Source organism: Nelumbo lutea, chromosome 6 (genome assembly GCF_056320005.1).
Source record: "Nelumbo lutea isolate HS-2025 chromosome 6, American lotus-T2T, whole genome shotgun sequence".
Classification (NCBI taxonomy): Eukaryota; Viridiplantae; Streptophyta; class Magnoliopsida; order Proteales; family Nelumbonaceae; genus Nelumbo; species Nelumbo lutea.
The window spans coordinates 12,315,694-12,337,121 of NC_142689.1; the positions used below are offsets into that span (position 1 = coordinate 12,315,694).

The 21,428-nt window shown below is 35.7% G+C and overlaps 1 protein-coding gene across 1 annotated transcript; it reads right to left on the bottom strand.

The window, feature by feature from the left end:
• Window positions 1–489: 489 nt before the first annotated feature.
• On the bottom strand, window positions 490–19,233 carry LOC148847370 (uncharacterized). Its single transcript, XM_088949601.1, has 23 exons — window positions 19,023–19,233; window positions 18,806–18,897; window positions 18,588–18,685; window positions 18,340–18,492; window positions 18,070–18,181; window positions 17,320–17,863; window positions 17,124–17,218; window positions 16,750–16,983; window positions 15,374–15,488; window positions 13,979–14,183; window positions 12,772–13,321; window positions 10,186–10,316; window positions 8,137–8,294; window positions 7,688–7,782; window positions 7,423–7,520; window positions 7,134–7,286; window positions 6,872–6,983; window positions 5,810–6,346; window positions 5,638–5,703; window positions 5,288–5,512; window positions 4,008–4,122; window positions 3,086–3,290; window positions 490–1,043 (listed from the first exon to the last, which is right to left on the bottom strand). Exons 1-23 carry the CDS (start codon window positions 19,227–19,229, stop codon window positions 490–492), a joined length of 4,854 nt encoding a protein of 1,617 aa, XP_088805727.1. The 5' UTR covers window positions 19,230–19,233.
• Between the last annotated feature and the right edge of the window lie 2,195 nt (window positions 19,234–21,428).

The window sequence follows — 21,428 nt, forward strand, 5'->3', positions numbered from 1 at the left end:
TGCCCATTTACTCACCCCTAGTTGAAACGCTGAAATGCTAACCCATTGAGCCGAATGAGGAAACTGTTCAATTCCTCCAGGCCGGGTTTTAAAACGCTAATTACACATGAGCAACCCTATTTTTAATCAATTTATTGATTGATGAAGATTGTCCATGACCTGACCATTGTTTTACGTTGAAATGGTTGTGAAGACAGAAAACCCAACCAGTTAGATCTGTAGAGCAAAGCGACGCAGTTGTTTTTGAATTTCAGAAGAAACCGAGGAGCGTGTCCCCATAGCTAGCTTCTAGCCATCTCAATGGAGAGGCAAAATGGTACAAGCACCACCCCAGATGAGATCCAAAAGACCTCTTATTACTAAACGAAACATAAAGCACATGTGCTTTACTGGTACATAATATGAATTTGGAGATGGAATACGTACACTACACATAGCTTAAATTAAGTATTATGTATAAGCCGCTAGCCATAGGCTATATATATGTAGCTAGACTGAGAGCACATGAAGTGCAATGGGACTCCTAACCCTATGGAGTCCGTTTAAGTTGATCCATATCAACTCCCCAAACACAAAGCTGCCATTAGTATCCTTGTAGGGCTTGAATTCTACCATGAAAGACTTCTTCTCATCAACTTTGCTGAATCTGAGCTTATTAGGACGGATCATAACGTTCACGCCCATTGGCTGCTTTACAGATGCAACATAAACAGTTGGGCCTTCACCGTAGTAAGTGACTGTTCGATTTACAGAGAGGCTTCCCGTCATGTTTGTTACACCAATTGAAGGATAATTGAGATTGTAGATTGGGATTGGTGGGGTTTTACAAGGAACAGCCTTCCCTATCAACCCCAACCGCTCTCCAGGTGTGGCATTGTTACTGCAGATAAAATCGTAAGCATCGTTGGAATCAAAATCATAAACTAGCCCGGGATCAAGTGCTGCAATTGGATTAACGTGTCCAGATCCATAGTCAAAAGGCGTCGACACAGATTCCTTTAGGCTGCTTAACATGGGTTTTTGACTATTGTCAAGTACCGTAGCTGTATGCACCAATTAAAGCAATAGAAAACATGTTAAAAACGACCAAAACTAATTGCGTTAAAACAGCATAGGGCAATAATTGATATTAAAATATATAAATTCTGCAAAAGCAAAATATACATTCTAAATATTAAAAGAATACTAATACGCAGTTATAATAAAATAAATAGTGGAAAAATGGAAACTGTTAATTTGTTTTATTATGATTATATTACTTAGTCTGAACCAAGGTTTTTAAAACTGAACCGGACAATGAATTGGTCAGGGGTTCAGTTTCCGGGTCAAACGGTTTTACCATTCGAATTGAACGGTTTTGCCATTCTCACAAAAAATTAAAAAAATAAAAAAGATCAAAACCGTTGGATGGTTCGAATGGTTCAATCATCTAGGTCAGCTGTTTGCTGATCAAATCAACATTTTTTTTGACAAAAATCTGATTTTGGGAAAAAACGGAACCAATCACTTAACCAATTGTCAGTTTTTCCGATCTGACCGTCTAATCTGATCCATTTTTAAAAACCATGATCTGAACTATCTCAAATAACAACATTTCAAGTTTGGAAATGTAAAACGATATCTAAGCCGGCCCTGATGCAACAATATATGATACTGGTTACATGAATCTTATTCTCTACCATTCCATTTTGTTTTTTGAAATCATGATCTTTTAGTTTGTGGGAAGGGAAGAGAAAAAATAAAACAGCCAAATTTTTGAAAAGAGGGTTCATACCATTTCCCTGTGAAAAGGTGGAAGGAAAGGAAGGCTGTCTGATGTACTTGTCTAATGCAAAAAGAAAATTACTTTTTTTTTTTTTATTGGGGCTGATGTTCCATTGTTTTCTCATTTATAACAAAACAATAAAATATTAAACTTTTGTGCTTGGTTTTCCTTTATCATTTTGTGCCATCTTATCATTTTCCATCCCACCAAAAATATTCTGTCCCATCCTATTCTTTTGGTCTGACACTGGTAAATCACTACCTCATATATATATAGAGAGAGAGATGTATTTTGTATATAATCAAACCATCTTGGTTTTATCACCCATTGGAACTACCTTAGGATACTTTAAATAAGTTGATTTCTAAACTTATCATGTTATCCCTCCTCTTTTTTTCCATCCATCTCAACATTCATATTTCTACTACTCATGTTTTAGATGCTCTGTTTACAAGTTATATATCACTATCACTCTACTTATACAACATGTTCACCTTACAACCATTTGATATATTTTTTTCCTTCTTCTAGCCTAGATGATATATATTCTTGTCTTACAAATTATATTAATAATTTTCTTAACTAAGACTTGTTTAAATAAAATTGTTCCATTCCTAACTTTTTAACATTTACAAATTACAAATTCATTTTTTAAATCTTTGCATACTATGATTGCTACTCTATTTCTATTATTTACTTTTCCGATGTACCACATAGTATTAAAGATATATTTTTTTAAGCTTTTCTCCATTTTTCTTTGTAAACATATAATATCAACCCTTCCTTTCATTGTGTAAGTTAATTCTATACCATTATACCGTATTTAAGATAGTAAATCAAATTCATATATTTTATTGGCCTCTTTACCCATAATCATCCAAAATGATGAACTCTTACATATTTCTCACAACAACTGAGCAATGTTGTGGCGCATCACTTTTGAGTAATGTTGTGGCTTACTCTTGCTCAATTTTGCACTCGAATTGGAGCATAGTGCATATGTTACTTATAAGGAAGAGTTTACTATGCACATGAAAAAATGACCCATATCCACATTCAAAAGAGTTTGGCAAAAGTTTTGATGTCAACTGTGCCGACCTAACATATACAACAACTCCCTTTAACCGGGTAAGATAATCTCCACTCCCTCTCCTTGGTTGTTTAGAATTCAAATAATTATCAATACCTAATTATTTTTTAATCCATTGACACATGAAAAAATTATGCTGCCAGTGTAGTATGAGGCTTAAATGAATTTTAAGTTTAATTAATTAGGATTAAAAAGCTCTTGATATATAAGAAAACGGGTTTACTTATTACCTGTTGTCATGATTGCAGATTGTATGGCAGCTGGACTCCAAGAAGGGTGGACAGATTTGATGATAGCAGCAATAGCTGAGACATGTGGGCAGGCCATGGAGGTCCCTGAGATTATATTGTAGTCAACAGGTCGTCCAGCTGTTCCAGCAGTTGCCACAGGAGACCAAGCTGCCAATATATTTACTCCTGGTGCTGTAATATCTGGCTGCAACATTACAAAATATTTTGCAGATATATTTTGATTCTAATAAAGTGACATTAGTTGTAGTGTTTAGATAACTAACGATCAGCATTTTTCCAATTGATCATTAGCATCAATGTGATTATTGTTCTTTGCAAATACTTTTTTCGTGGAAATGATTTCCGAAGATAATCCCTCCTTTGTTTCTGAAAGTGGATACTTGTCTCAAAATGAAGGTAGGCAAAATAGCCACTGCATTACGAATAAACAAAAAAACCCTCTCTGATGACCGATTTTTCATGAATTTGCATTTTTCCTTTCGTTGGCTATACAACCTATGAAGTAGTTATTATAAACAAGGCCTAGGGGTGCAACTTGGGCTTAGTTGTGTCTGGTTGAGATGAACCAGAGGCCAATCCGAGGTAAGGGTCAACCCTAACCCTACCCTCAACCTGAGAGTGAGACCAATCCAACCATATGTAACCCTAACCTAACACAAGTAACCTCGTTTTTCTTCCGATGCCCAGCCCGCCTGAGCCCATACAGAATGCAGATGGACCTCAGCAGCCCTAAAACCCTATCAAGGTTGACTCCACCCTAACTCACTTACGCTGGGTTAATGTGGGTTTTACTGCTTAAACCGATGCAGCAGTTATATCCCTGTTTACGGTATGAGGTGCAAATTACAGCGTTAATGCACTTTTAACAAAAAACGTGCCATTAACTTGAAAGCAAACTTACTTTAATTATGCTAGGTGCTATTTTATTTGGTCCCTTTGAAGAAAACGAAGCTACCACTGGTGCTGGCCTTGTTTTCAGAACTGTTACTGTATGAGAGATTTTCGCAATTGGTTTCCTGTAAGCAAAATAAAGATGCATTAAGTTAGGATGCATGCATGGCTAGTTTCATGGTAGGATGCCAATTGGGCAGGGTTAGGTTGGGTTGAAGTAAACCTTCACCCAGCTGGTCGTAGCATAGCTGGTCGGATCTCCTATAATCCATGACCACCCATAAGACTATAACTGCACATCGGAAACATTTTTCATACTTGTTTGTTGTTATCACTCATGGGGAGACTGATGTGCACATCGGAAACATTTTTCATACTTGTTTGTTGTTATCACTCATGGGGAGACTGATGTGTGGTTATAATATCCCGTGGCTAGGTGTGGATAGGTTTCTTGTGGATAAGAGATCTGAACTGGCAGCAGATACTTGCCACTTGGATCAATTGCTGCTGTCAGGGTGGTTGGGGGATGAGGGGTTATGGGTTTGGGGGCAGGTTATTTCTTCTTTTTAGATTCAATTAAAAGAAAAAGGGTTAATTAATTAAAATATATCCTATGATTTTCAAAATTAAGATTAAGGAAATAATTAAAAGACGAAATGCCTTTACTGGAATTCACATCTGCTCCCCTCAGCATATTCCAACTGTATATTCAGTATATCTCTCACTAACAATTTGGGGAAATGTTTTTGATGCACTTTGAGATGTCCATGTGGAAGGTGTGTGGGGCAAGATGTGATCTCCCTTCACTGTACTTGAATTTTCAAAATATGCACTTAAAGCACAGCTCCAACTTTGTCCCATACTCTCTTCGAAACTAAGGCTCAGTTTAAAAAGGATACAAATATAAGATTTATAAATACCATGAATAAGGTTTTACAATATATATATATACTTTTGCACTCTTCCCAAACAGAACTTAAGGCTTAGTTTAAAAGAAATATAAATACAAATATATACAATATAAATACTATAAAATAATACAAAAATTAAGATTTTGTAGTACTCTATATATTTGTATTTGTATTCCTTTCAAACAGAGCCTTATATTCACTCAATTTAGAAGGAATATAAATACAAATACATAGAAAATATAAAATACAAATATATACAAAATATAAGATTTTGCACCCTAAAAATTTGCATTTATACTCATTCCAAACTGAGACTTAAAATCACTCAGAATTCATCCAGATTAAATTCTGTGAAAGCGTAGGAGAGATGGCTACTTACTTATCCGTAGACAGATATGATTGAAGCACTTGTGATTGTTCAAGACTAATTTGAGTGCCTGGAATTTCGAACTGTCTGAGTATTTCCTTGGGAAATGAATCGACAAGAATCATCCCGACACCGCCGCCCCATTTTATGCTTTCCACCGTCGTGGAATTCATATCGTAGCACACCACGATCTTTCCTTTAATCAACGTGTGGTTAAGACTCTCCTTCTCACAAAAGCTGCATAAAAAACAAACAGAAACCAGTGGATGCATGGTTTCGCCATTGAATTAATTTCAAGTTTTCTGAAAGCGATAACACCATTTCTATGTATATATGCATCGATATCCGTAACCAATATTTACCTCGCATTTATCACACCATAAAACCCATCCATCTTCAATGGGTTTAACGAGTAACCCTGAAATTGATCAATGGAATGTAATAAGATATTTCCGATCCTTAATTAGGAGCCGACTGAGACGGGGATATTGAAGTTAATTAGCTAGATATGTGGCCTCAGACGATATAATCTATACCTTTAGCATCTTTGAATTTCCAAGATACACGTTAGAGCTGAAATCTCTATCAATGGAGCTCGCTGCAACAGTGAGGATCCATGGGGCCACATTGGCAACGGTTCTTGGTAAGTAGTCGTTTCCTGCTGCTGCTGAAACAAGAATTCCTTTCCTGAATGCATGGAAACCTCCAATAGAGACTGGATCTTTGAAGTAGCTGGAAGTTGGAATTCTAAGTGAGAGAGAGATGATGTCGACGCCATCATTAATGGCATCATCTATTGCCAAAAGAACGTCAGCTGCGTCAGCTCTATTGAACCAGAGTGCTTTGTATATGGCTAGCCTAGCGCTGGGGGCACCTCCCCTGGCAACGCCTGAGGCTATCTTCCCATACAAACTAACATTTCGCACCACCGATCCAGCAGCTGTAGAGGCAGTGTGGGTGCCATGCCCATCGGCATCACGAGCTGACCGATAGAAAGGTTGGTCGAAAGATTCAAGAGGTCCGTTTTGTGCTTCAAATCCTTTCGAATAGTACCGGGCACCTATTATTTTCCTGCATATTACAAAACCGATCAAACCTTCATTACGTTACAATCCAGAACTCAAATGAAAGCTTGGGCCTTTGGATGCCATACTTGTTGAAAGGTGGAAGAGCTGAGGGAAGATCAGTATAAATATAACCTCTAAGCCTTTCTAGTACCAAGATGAATTGAGAGAGCACTGAGAAGGCTATGGGTGCAAATATCGGATCCTATTTTGTCAGATTTGAATATTCCTAATTTTTTTATAAAACAAATACACACACATATATATATTGAAAATAGTTGAAAGAACACTTGTATTTTTTATTTTTATATAAACTGTTATATTTTCTTTTCCTTTTAATAATTTATTAAATTAGATTGGATTAAATTACATCATTAATAGATTCAGATTTGAGTCAATATTGTAAGATCCAATTGGATCTTCGGATCAAATCGAATCTACAGTTTATAGTATTTTATCAGATTTAGATATATCCTGATTCTAATATCATCTAATGCATTTGCATCCCTACAGTAGGCCCATTTCGATGTACCTGTTGCAATTGGACACTGTAAAATTTTCACCAGTAACACACTCTCCCTTGAATCTCTTGGGCACAGGACCTAATCCTTTGTCGTTGAAGCTCTTCGATTCAGGCCAAATTCCTGCCAAGCAATGAAAAAAGAAAATGAGCAGTTTCCCACTGTTTACTGAAAACCAATGATATTATTATAGATGATAATGATGATGTAGCTACTAATATTGGTCTAGATAATTAAGGAATACAAATATATACAAGCAAATTTAACCCTTACCACTGTCGATGACACCTATTATTATATCAGATTTGGTGTAAATAGGCAATCGGTTATACTGATAAATAGAATCAATTCCTAAAAATTCCCATGAATGTGTGGTTTGGGCTCGAGCTGTGCTACTTTCGAAGACAGAAATAACTGATTCATCCTCTGCAATATCATCAATTAGTGAAGACTTGTAAGTGGAGAAAAGGTATTTTACAGATTCTTTTTCAGTCTCTACTTGCGTACGTAATTATATATGCATTGAACATCTAGATAACATCAATCAAGCCACAAAGTGTACCAGAAAGTTGCTGTGCTTGTTCTGCGGTAAGCATGGCAGAGAAACCTCTGAAGCTCTTAGTGTAATGGTGAACTGCTGCCCGTTGTGCCTCATCAATACTTGAGAAAAAATACAAGATGGGAATATGTTAATGGACCTTCTAATATATTAGAAGTAGTTGCTCAATATCTTCTTAACTCTGCTTGTTTTCCTTTCTATGAGAAGGGCCGGGGTTGAAAATTTGAAACCCATTTCACAAGATAAGTGGGAATTCATGCAAGGCTACCTGCAGCCGATAACTGAAGCGAGCAAGTCATGGTTGGCACTGATCACAGAGTCCGAGTCCGGGTGTGAATGATCACCCATGTAAACTATGTAGTGCTGCAGTCATTATAAACACACTAGTGTTACTAACTACTGTAAAAATGATATAAGGTTTCGATTAAATTGAGCGATGACCCTAAGTGTCAGTTTAGTTTATGGAAATAGGGATCTCTAGAATCAGAATCGGAATGGTCCAACTGTTTTATTGGGTAGAATGGGAATGGAGCATTCTTGGAAATGAATTTTATTCCGGTTGATTCTAATTCTTATTCTCATTCCATGAACCAAATAGATTATGGGAATAGAGTATTCCCATTTTGATTCCGAGAAATTTCAATTCTGATTCAGATTCTAACTTTGACCCTAATTAATTACTGAAAATGAAATCTTATAGCAAGCTATCAGCCTTACCTTGGAGGTGGTGGTGCTGGATCCATGTGTCAGAAAAAACCCAACGAACGTAAGAAGGATAACTATGGCAACTCTCATTATTTCAGTTGAAGGGGTAGAATCATCAAACAAGAGAAAGAAAGGGAAGCTAATACTAGTAGAAGTGCTGATCCTTGGTACTGATCATGAAGTTCATGGTAGTCCTATTTTATAACCTCGTGATTTGAAACTTTCACACTTTGACAACGCATTTCCACAAGCGTTTATCGTATCCACACACTTTGAAACTTTCACACTACTTCAAAAAAAAATTGTGCCTTCAGATAATGGCCAAGCCGGAAGAACTGATCAACGGAGGTCATTATTATTTTGAGATTCTTTTTTGGGGAATAATCCATTCAGTTTAGTAGGGAGAGAGTCGTTAATTGCCGAAACGCATTTGGGATGCCTATAACAGATCTGAAACTGGAACCGTTTTAGTCACCGGTTTCTGGCGGATCAGTGGCTTGACCATCCCATCCAAATGGACAATTCGTTGTAAATTAAAATAAAAATGGTTAAAACCACTATACGGGTCAAAAGGGAAGATGGTTCAACCATTCAGGTCCATTGGTTGTTGACCAAATTAATAATTTTTGGCAATGGAGCGATTTAGGGATGAAACACAACCGATTGCCTAAACAATTTCTGGGCAGAACAGTCCAACCGTTCGGGTAACCGTGGTTCAAAAACCATGATGTTAGTCCCATATATTGGCTCTTATCATTATTCTACCTACTAATTAAAAGACCAAACAAAAAAAAAAATAAAGTGAATTCAACTAATTCAGCAGGCGGCTGGTTAGCAAATCATAAGATTGTAGTTAATGAAAGATAAGATGCTTTGATGTATGATGTCATGAGTTGTGACATTCGGTTCCTTTGAAGAAAATTAACAAAGCCACCTTTGGCGCAGGTCTAGCGTTGAGAACCATATAAAAAGACATGACTATTCAGATATTTTCCATTGGATTGGGTTTTCCAGTCATTCGTGTTGTTCAAGATATTAGAAATTTAGAATCCGTTTGGTTTACAGTCCGAATAAAAAACAGAATGGTCCACTCGTTAGGTGGGATGAATAGACCATGTTCTGTAATCATTTTGCAGTTTCATAAACTTTCTTTGAACTTGAAGATGGCCTTCCATCGGATGATGATTGTCTTCCTTTTGCATAATCAAAGCCGGTGTCTATACTGACTTATTACTTTGATGTCTATATATATATATATATATATATATATATATATATTTTATAAAAGTGTTTAAGTAAAGTGCTTTCATAAAGTTACTTTTATAAAATTCAAATAGGAATAATTTTATAAGTGGTATTTTCAAATTCAATTAGGGATAATTTTGGAAGAAAAAAGTTGAATAAGTGCTTATTGTATAAGTACTTAAAAAAAGAACTGGAAATTTGGGCTTAAAAAATAAGCATTCAGGTTTATTTTCCAAATACCAATAAGTGCTTAATGACCCAAATACACACTTATTTTGAAGCACTCTGAAACATGGCCTAAAACCATCAAAATTAGGGTTTTTAAAACAAAAACAAATTTTATAATATAATACAACATATTAGATATAATCAGAAATTTGTTTAAAAACAGAAATTCAAGAACATATCTGATGAAATGGTAAAAGTGTTTATTAAATCAGAAATTCAACAACATATTTTTTGTTTAGGTTTTGAAAAGTGAAAATTAACACATACATATAATCAAGAATATTCAATTTGTCTTAAGACAAATAAAATAAGTGTATAGTGTGGACGTGGACCTGGTATATCTGATGAAATGGGAAAAGTCTTCTACCAGAAAATTTAAAGAATCTCTTGTCCTAATCTTGATTCTTCTTAATATAATAATGGTTGTATTTATTGCTCTTCCTTTGTCTTCTTAAAATTGCTAGCGATAGTGAAAATCTGTTCATGAGAGGTGGATGTTTCTAATTCAATTACTTTGGTGATTTCTGATGAATTCCCGAGAGTGGCCACTTTACTGAATTCTCGATCCACAGTGCTGGCAGCAACTACTGTGAGAATCCAAGGAGCTACATTCGATGCTGTTCCAGGAAGGTAGCTGTTTCCGGCTGATGCAGACGTACACCAGAATCCCTTTCCTGAATGCATGGAAAGACTCAATTGCAATCGCATCGTCCAAGTAGCTGCAAGGTTCTCCAACGAGTGAGATGGAGATTATGTCAACACCAACGGCCTGGCCTCAATGGGCTTGTGTTTAGAAATCAACTCAACGTATCTCTATCTTTTTCTAATCTTTTCTATTGGAAACTTAGAAATTCAATGGCTGCTTTTGCAGGGAGAAGATTCATTAGATGATGAGCATCTAGAGTCCGGGTGGGTAGGTTGGTTTTATTAGTAGATAATTTGGTCCATATTTTATTCCACTGTTAATTTTTCAAAATTTCAAAACAGTGGAATAGTTTCTTTGTCCATTCCGTTATCTTCTGTGTAGCCCTACACTTTGTCAAGCTTTCATGTCAATTTATTATTGGTTTCTTCCCTTGATCGGCCTCTTTAGTCTCAGCTCCCCGAGTACTCCATATTGTTGGTTCTGTCTCTTCATTTGTCTCTGTTGACGTCTCTCTATTTTCTAATGTATTGAAGGATGCAGCTGCAGATCAACCTCTTATCCCTATTTCTGCAAATCCATGCTCCCGCAAAATGAGAGAAGCTAGCAATATTTTTTACTACGACTGATTTTCTGTTTGCTAGTTTGTTTCAACTGCTAAGAAGTTTTTGGGCCTTGGTTGATCAATACCTCAAAAATTAGTCGACCTCACGTGTTTCTTACTCTGCCCACACCCCTTAATCGCATTGTAATGTATATGTAATGCTAGCAAGGAAAAGAAGTTTTGCTACATCGAATATTTTTTCTTTTTTCTCATTTTTTGTAGCACCAGAAGGTCCAAAACTATAGAAATGTTATTAAAAATGGTGGAGAGGAGTTTCAGACCGACAATTAAATTGAATTCAGTTTAGATGAAAAACTTGCATCTCTATTTATGGTATTGGATGCAGCAATACAAAGATAAAATAACATTCAGTTGGGTCTCTCCCTGGCCCCTGCATTTGTTTCTACCCAAACAAGAAAAAAAAAATGAAAAAAGGCTATAACGGAACAACGGAAAAGAAAAATTAAATGCATCTCAACTACAGAGAATAAATTCAATTCTCTTCAAAAGGATATGAAATATATGTTTACAAGAATCTAAATTAGGGTTACTTGGGCTAAACTAGCAGAACAGTCACGAAAAAAAAACACAAAACAAGGTTTAATTTAAATCTTTAACCCTATTTATTATAATTATCATCATCATTATCACTAAAAAACCTATCATATGCAAAGCATACACACTTACAACACCCAAAAATTGCCAGGTGCCTCCAGCATTAGAAGTGGTCAATAACCGATGCAAGTGCTGATCAGTGGGGAAGGGAGTGTTGACATGTGTAGAGCTTGGCAAGGAAATGGAAAGGTTCCCTGGTGTTACTTTCCGAGTAGGTGAAGATACTGTTCCAGAGTGGCTTATTACGCCAGAGTTAAAAGGAATAAAACGCCCAGTTGATTCATACTTTTGTGCTGGAATTGTAGCCTTTCTTATTGGCCCTGGTTTCTTTGACTTTTCACTAAGTCATTTATCAAAAATTGGGATGTGCTTAAAATAAGTTCCCATCCAAATGATTCATACTTTTGCATTTATCCTTTAGGCTCACTAGTAAAATACAAATATGTAGAATGCAAAAGTAGAAATAGCAATGGGACTGGTTTGGGGCAAGAATCATACTTCTCATTTTCCGACCCCAAGTTTTAATTTTGTCCCACTCCCTGACCCGGATCCCTGTTGGGAAAAGAATTTAGCTTCCACCCCATTCCCGGATGAAGATGGGTTCTTCATCGAGGACCCAAATCTTGGAATTTTTAATTAAAAGCTTGTTTTTGAAAAAAATATTTATTTAAAATAAAGAAAAAAGTTTAAATGTAAATAATATTTTATATTATATATATATATATATATATATATATATATATAAATAATCAGGATCGGGATGGAGGTGGGGTGGGGTGGGGACTTACTTCACTGCCTGTCCTCGTTTTCATCAAGACAGTCTCCATCCCCATCCTCACCAGGTTGGGGAGGTCAGATACCGTGTGGGGACGAGAAAAATTGTCATTCCTGTAGAAAATTATGTATTCTAGTCGAGTCAGATGTTCCTGCCTTCCTGGTCATTGTTGGCGGCTTCAAGGAGATTCACATTGTAATACGTAGTTTTCTAGCTTCCATCGGAGAACTTGACATTCAGTGGCTGGTTTTACCGATAGAAAATCATCCCACGGCACGATGAGCTGAGTGGTCTTATTGGTAGATAGTTTAGCAAAATGATCTTCTCTTTGAATTGTCAACATGATTCAGTATTCCAAAGATATCTAGGACAATTTTTCACAAATAGTCTGGGCTGGCCCGGCCCAGCCCAGCCCGTCATGGAAACATGGAGTGGTTCACATCATGTGGCTGCAAATGTGCTTTATTGGTGCATAATAAGAAAAGGGAGAAAAAAAGTATATGTACCAACAGCTTGAATTATAACCAGCAACTGAGCTACTCTGAGAACAAAAAAAGCCCAATGGGACTCCTAACCCTATGGACATTGTTGCTCCACATCAATTCCCCAAACACAAAGCTGCCATTAGTATCCTTGTTGGGTTTGAAATCTACCACGAAAGACTTCTTCTCACCAGCTTTACTAAATTTAAGCTTATTAGGACGGATCACGACATTCACGCCTCTTGGCTGCTTCACAGATGCAACATAAACTGTTGGACCTTCACCGTAGTAAGTGACTGTTCGATTAACGGAGATGCTTCCATTCATGAATGTCGCCACACCAATTGAGGGATAATTGAGATTGTAAGAGGGAATTGGTGGGTTTTTACAAAAAACTATCTTCCCTGTGAGTCCCAGCATTTCTGTAGCTGCATAGTTGAGACTACAAAGAAAATCAATAATATCATTGGAATCAAAATCGTAAACCAGCCCAGGATCCAATGCTGCAATTGGATTTACATGCCCAGATCCATAATCAAAAGGTGTCGACACAGATTCCTGTAGGCTACTGATTATCGGTTTTTGAGTATTGTCATGTACTGTAGCTGCATGTATCAAAGCAATAAAAAAACTTGTTAAAAATGGTCAAGTAATTATCGTAATGGAATAGGACGATCATAATTGATATGTTTTAGGACTTGGTATCTCATTCCTCTTCTTTTCATATATATATTTATACTATTAATTATATTATATTCAAAGTTGCTAATCAATTTTGTATTCCAGGGAACATGCTAGCATGAGCATCAAAAAGATGACTAAAAATATCTATAATCAGAGTATGACTAAACTTCTGGTGTTGGCTCTACCTAACACAACCATCTTCCTTATCTAGGCTCGGAATTGATAGTACAAGATAAAGCTCACATTAGTTGAGTTCAAATAGTCTCTCTTAGTTCTACAATATATTTGGATTAATTGCAAGAGTGCACCGGAATTGAATTCCACTCCACAAATGACTAGCATATTTAATCCACTTACACACATGAAAATTTAAATTTTAAGGATTATAAAAAAAAAAAAAAAAGAACCCACTTTTGAAAATTTGCAGATTTTGCTCCAAATTATAATGCACCCAACAGCAGAATTGAAACATTTGCAAAATTAAGACCTCGAAATTCTGCTGCCAGTATGTAGTATGAGACAATACCTTATAATTGGGATTAAAAAGCTTTTGATATATAAGAAAAGGGGTTTATTACCTGTTGTCATGATTGCAGATTGTATGGCTGCTGGACTCCATGAAGGGTGGACAGATTTGATAATAGCAGCAATGGCTGAGACATGTGGGCAGGCCATGGAGGTCCCTGAGATTATATTGTAGTCAACAGATCGTCCAGCCGTTAGAGCAGTTGCTACGGGAGACCACGCTGCCAATATATTGACCCCTGGTGCTGCAATATCGGGCTGCAACATTACAAATTAAAATACTGCAGATATTATGATCCTGAGAAAAGAAAATTAAATGATATTGTAATTTTAAGAGAAGAATTTCCACCATTATTCCTTTTGGATTTGGTATACAACATTATATAGACAAGGTGATCATTTTTCTTGGCCCAGCTCATTTTGAAAATTTTTTGGTCTATGCACAAGTTTTTCTTCTAAGCCCACACATAATGTAGGACAAGCCTGGGTTTTAGACCTGAACAACCTGGCCTTTCCCATAAATTAAATATAAAAATATAATAAGTTTGATAAATAACCACCTGATCTGATTTATTATCATATTTATGATATCAGTTCATTGATTACAAGTAATTTTGTTTCTTTTTAAAAATATAATTTCATCAATTTATGCAGGCAAGCCTAGATGCTCAAGCCTAGACATATATTATGAAGTGTACAACAAGTTAGGTTTGGGCAGCCTAAGATGCTGTATTCTCACTTCTTTATAAATGTTTCATCAGTACAATATCAATTCAACAGGTTGGGTTTGGTACAGAAAATCCTCAACCAGAACCTAACTCAAAACCCTTGTTAGGAGTGTAAATATATCGAATTGGAATCGGATCAAGTAATATTTAAATTTTAATTCCGATTAGAAAGTTTGATATCCGAATTTGATTTGATATCCGATAGATATTAAAAATTAATATTTTAACTTGAATCCGATTAAATATTCAAATATTCAATTTGATTTAAATTTGATTAATCAATTATTTTAGGTAATTAATAAATATATAAAATAAATATTTTATTTATATAAAGTATATAAATATATAAATTATTTATATAATTTAATTATTGTATATAAATTATATAAGATATTTAAATATTTTATATATTAATATAAGAATTAAATAATCAATCGAATTCGGATATATATCGAATCGAATCATGTCATATCTTAATTCAACCGATTAGATATTTAAATTATTCAAATTCAATTCGATTATGTTGAATCTCAAATTCAAAATCAGATTTTTGAATACCATTAACACCCATAAACCTTATCAAGAGAGCCCAAACCCGATAATATCCCTATTAATGAGTATTACGAAAGCATTGTAGCATAACCTGACCATAAAAGTGATACCCATAAACCACAATTAGGCTTGAGTGCATCTTTGTGATAGAAAATGCAGCGAACTTACTTTTATTATGCTAGGTGCAAGCAAATTTGGGCCCTTTGAAGAAAACGGAGCCACCACTGGTGCAGGTCTTGTTTTCAGAACCGTTCTTGTGAGAGAGATTTTGGCAATTGGTTTCCTGTTGGCAAAACAAGGATGCATGGCTTCATGGTACACAGGAATGACCACCATATAATAGTAGAGGTGATCATCTCAAATAAAAAAATCGAACTGAACTGACGAAACCAAATCAAAATTTGTTATTAATCGAACCAGTTGGTTTTGATTAATGTAACCTGCTCAATAGGGGTGTTCATACTTTGGTTAACTCAACTCTAAGCTTATTTTTCAAATTGAATTGATACTACCGGCGTGAACCAAAACCGATCGATTAACCAGTTGTTCGGTTTAGTTTTTGACCAATTCGTTCATTGGTTTTCAGTCTTTTGATATTTAAATATATGTTTATATATAATGCATATTTATAAACATATATAAACTGAACTGATCAACTGAACTGGTCAAATATATTTATAACATATATTTAAATATCAAAAGACCGAAAAACTGGTGAACTGAACCGGAAAAAAACTAAACCAATTAACCGATTAATCAATTGGCTTTGATTCACGATTTTCTAAAAAGTGATAGTATCAATTCAGTTTGAAAAATAGGCCAACAGTTCAATTAACTAAACTATGAATGTCCTTATTGAGCAGGTTAGGTTGGGTAGGGTTAAATTCTCAAACTTAATTCTAATCCAAACTGTTGCCATTAGGTTTGATTGGAAGTGAGTTGAGTTCAGAATGGGTTTGGGTTGGCCCTAATGGTGATCATGCATCAGATTGATTTGGGAAATTGTTAAATTTTCAATGGGCCTAAATTCTAAACCAAACCTAGGTTTGTAGTTAAAATACTTCAAATGGGCAACCCAACTTGCAGCTTTAGTTAGACCATACACATGAGCTCCGTCTAATCACAAGAAACTAGGCTCAAGACTGGAAATTTCTGGGCTGGGCCAGGCCAGGGTGGAAATGATAACCCCCTAGGTGACCCATTTCTGGGCTGGAAATTTCTGTACGGTGGGCGTTAGATTTCTCAGGTGGACTGAACTATAAAAATCTCTTATTTCTTTTTTCCTTAAAATGAAAAGAAAAAACTAAAGAAATGTTCCTTAATTTGAAAATTAGGATTTAGAGGAGAAATGAGAATAAACAAAGAAACTGGGGTGGTAATAGACCGGGTGAGATCCTGGTTGAGCAATTCCAAGTCAAGTGAAGCTAATGAGAGAATCGGTATTTGAAGTCTTGAAGAATGAGTTTTGAGCTCAGACCGAAGTAAGATTGATTTCTAGGGCCAATAATTATTTGAAAGCGAAGCGGAGATATTAGGCTACTTACCTATCCGTAGCCAGATATGATTGAAGCACTTGTGATTGTTTAACACTAATTTGAATGCCTGGGATTTCGAACTGTCTGAGTCTTTCCTTGGAAAATGAATCGACGAGTATCATCCCGACACCACCGCCCCGTCGTATGCTTTCCCCTGATATATCTGTTCTTGTGCTATTGCACACGCACACCACTATCTTTCCCTTAATCAACGTGTGGTCAAGACTCTCCTCCTCACAGAAGCTGCAGGGAAACAAGCATCATCTACATAAAATCAGAAAGTGGGATATCTATTTTTTTTCTTTCTTCTGGAAGCGATAGGACCAATTCTATGCATCGATCCATAACAAATTGAACATCAATTAACCAATAATAATTTATACTTAGCATTGGTAGAAGGAACACCGGGAGCAGCTGCATCACTCGCGTTTATCACACCATAAAACCCATCCATCTTAAATGGGTTTAACGAGTAACTCTGATTCATCATTAATTTCATTTAAAATTTAAAAAAAAAAAGACCAGTATTGTTCTCATTAATTAATTTATCAGCTAGATTTAATTAATACGTATATATACCTTGAGAATTTTTGAGTTACCAAGATGAACATCGGAGATGAATTCTCGATCCACAGAGCTCGCAGCGACAGTGAGAATCCAAGGCGCGGCATTTCCCACTGTTCCAGGGAAGAAAAAATTTCCAGCTGCGGCTGAGACCAGAATTCCTTTCTTGAATGCATGGAAAGCTCCAATGGAGTTGGCATCATCAGAGTAGTAGCTAACGAAAGGTATCCCGCCAAGTGAGATGGAGATTATATCGACGCCATCATTGATGGAATCATCAAAGGCTGAAAGGACGTCAGCGTCGGAACATAGCCCCAAGGTCCCCCAACAAGCTTTGTAGACGGCAAGCCTAGCGCTAGGCGCACCTCCCCTCGCAACACCTCCGGCAATTCCATACAAACTGGCATTTCTCACCATGGATCCAGCCACTATGGATGCGGTGTGGGTGCCATGCCCATTCTCATCCCGAGCTGACCGGAAGAAAGTGGAATTTAAAGATTCAAGACGCCCACATTCTGCCTCAAGTCCTTTCCAGTAATACCGAGCACCTACAACTTTACTGCAAAAATATAATCCAAAAAACCCAATACTCAAGATCGAGGGGATTCCATGCTTATAATTAAGTTTGATGGGATTTAATCATAGAACTAACAAGAATTTGCAGCAAACAAAGCAAATTAACAGAAAGAGAAGGCAAGACTGCAAGATGATACATTTTGATCAGTCTTCAACACTGTAACTTAAACAAGTATTCACACATACTACCTGTTACAGTTTGCCAATGTAAAATGATCACCAGTGACACATTCTCCCATAAATCTCTTGGGCACAGGCCCTAAGCCTCTATCATTGAAGCTCTCTGATTCAGGCCAAATTCCTGCCAATTAAATCCAAAAAAAAAAAAAACAAATGAGCACCCCTAGAGAGAGAGAGACCATCAACAGCAGCGAAAAGGTCAGATGATGATGATGATAGTTAAAAGAAACAATTAAGCACATATAAATAAAATATTTACATAAAGAGCCTTTAGTTTACCACTGTCAATGACACCAATGATAATATCCGACTTCACGTCAATGGGCAATTGGCTGTATTGGTGAATAGAATCGACTCCCAAGAATTCCCAAGAATGCGTGGTCTGAAGATGATATGTCCGGCTCTCGAAGACGGAAACAACTGATTCAATCTCTGCAGCATCGGTACTTAACTATTTGTTATGGGGGTGGGTCAGCAATCTTAGTATGTAATTAAGCCTTTCCCAAATAAACTCAAGTCAATCTAACCAGAAAGTTTCTTTAATTGTTCTGGCGTGAGCATGGCAGAGAAACCCCTGAAGCTCTTGGTATAATGGTGAATTACTGATTGTTGTGCTCCGTCAATACTTGAAAAGCAAAATGGAAATTATATAAACATTAGGTATTCTAAATTTATTGATTACAGTTGCAGCAAATTAAATAATCGTAGCAACCCAACAATGGCAAATAAGAAATTCACATCTTACCTGCCAATCACTGAAGAAAGCATCTCGTGGTTGGCTCTAATCACAGAATCTGAATCCGGGTACGAGTGCTCTCCCATGTATACTATGTAGTGCTGCATCCATGTTTTAATGAGTAAGTGCATCCATCTCCATTTCCTTAACTAATTACTATATTAATCTCTCTCTCTCTGTCAATTATGTAAATATATATACCAGGCTAGAAGCCTAGAAGTATTACCTTATTAGTGGTGGTACTGGATCCATGCGAGAAAGAAAATGCAAAGAAGGTGAGAAGGGTGAGAATAATTGTAAATCTCATGATTCCGATGAAACTGGAATTAGCAAACAAAAAGAAAAACGAGGGAATTAAGAAAGCTGGGTAGATGATAATCCAAACGAAGTACTCAAAGTTTCTAAGGTTTCCATTGATCAACAAAACGCCCATTGTAGCTTACCCAAGCTTGTTCATCCGTTGCCACTCAATCATAATTCATAACAAAACCTACTGAAATTTATACTTGTAGCTATTACTATTATGATAGACTACAAATTAAACCAAGTCTCTCTGTCTGTAGACTACAAGTCAAGTCAACGAGTCATTTGAATAAGACAAGGGGGGTGAACTTTCCTTGGAAAGTGGTTTTGTAGAAAATGGTGGTCTAAGAAAAAGCTGACGTGACCCATCCGTCCGACGATGAAACAGACCCCAAACACAAATAAGCTACACCAACCGAGGTCTGGCTCCTTGCCTCGTTTTTGAGTTCAAATCATTCTCGCCGTGTATCGGAAACATCATCATCATCATTTCGGGTATTATACGGCGGGGATGTGCTATAAAACGTTGTGAGGGTACAATCTTGAGGGAGTTGATTTGATCTCCTCGTTTGTTGTGTTAGCTGGTTTGTTCTATTATGCCCAATCAAATTCACAAACCAGTACTTTACACTCAGTTTGGAAGGAATACAAATTTATATTATTTTATATACATTTATACAAAAACTTATATTTTGTATTATAAATTTGTAATTTATAGATTACAAAATATATATACTTTCCAAACAGAGCCTTAGAAAAAAAGGCGTCAGAAGAAAATTATATAATACAGAAAAATACAAATAAACTACAAACCGATCCTACTTGTTATTGTTCTTCACTCCTGATTGGATTCTGTGGGCCATTGTACACGTTCTGTTTGTAGCAGATCACAGATCAATGAAATGATATTTTTCCAATAATAAATACAAAATGGGAAAATTGAAACCCCGTTACTTCACCGTGTTGACCAGGGTGAGTGGTTAACTTTTTGATATCAATTTGATGCGGCTAAAAACACCCTCCACTTTTTCTGCAAAACCACTTTACGACCATGAAATCAAAGTTTATGTGCGCGTTTGGGAGGACTTTTAACACTGGCTTTGCAAAGAGGTGGTTCTAGTGTGAACAAAATATCTGAAAAATTGGTTAATTGAACGGATCAGTTTGATTTTGGTTAATCAATATAGAAAACCGACACTTAATTGAATCGATGGGTATATATACATATATTATATATTTTTATATTTTTATATATTATAAATTAATAAATATGCATTCGATATAATTATATATATATATCTATAATATATGATATATTGTTTATTATTTAAAATATAATATTTTATATATATTTATCATTTTTATTATATATTTTTATAAAAATTAAAAAAAAATTGAAAAACCAACAAACCAAACCTAATTATTTCTTAATCCACTAACACATGAAATTTTAAGTTTTAAGAATTGTAACCAACCTGTGAAATTTTGCACATTTTGCTCCAAATTAATTATAATAAACACTAAGCTAGTTATATTTGATTTAAAGGGAAAGGCAATGATTCACGTCAATGATAAAATATACATGTATTTTACTATTTTATGACTGACTTACAACCTTATTAATGATTTCACAGCCTGCTAAACAGTTATCAATTAATCCAATCAATCAGGACTCAGGAGTGATATTGGATTTGTCGCTCACAAAACCTGCACTTCACAATACGTAAGGAACATCTCTTTTACTTTTATGTTGTCATTCAACTCTCTCCGGGGAGAGGTTCTCAATGCACGGCTGGATGTGTTGTGACGTGGGTGTGAATAGCAAATCCAGATTTCTCGGGAGTGAAAGTTGTTGATAATCTTTTATAAGAATTAGACCCGACAAAAAATTGAACCAACCTGTGAGTTCAACCCAAAAAGAATAAGATAAAGGTCCCCTAGCTAGCGAGACAAACTAGAGGATAACCTAATCAAAATTCTTTTCAAACCCGAATTGACCAGACTGTTGAATTTTTTTGAACCGGATGGTTAAATCCATATCTTATCTTATAAATATCTATTAATAGGAAATGGGTGCTCTCTGCGAGTAGATCCCACGTGGGAGCACCCATTTCCTATTAATATATATAAGATAACAATAATTACTGATTATCACAGTAATTTAATAAATATATAATTAATAATTACTGTTATTATAAATATTATTAATAACTAGATATTTACTTTAAATTAAAATTATAAATACTGTTATTAATAAATTCTGTTAATAAACTTAGTAATTATTGTTATACTAAAAATAATTAAAAATGTTATTAAAAGTATTGTTATT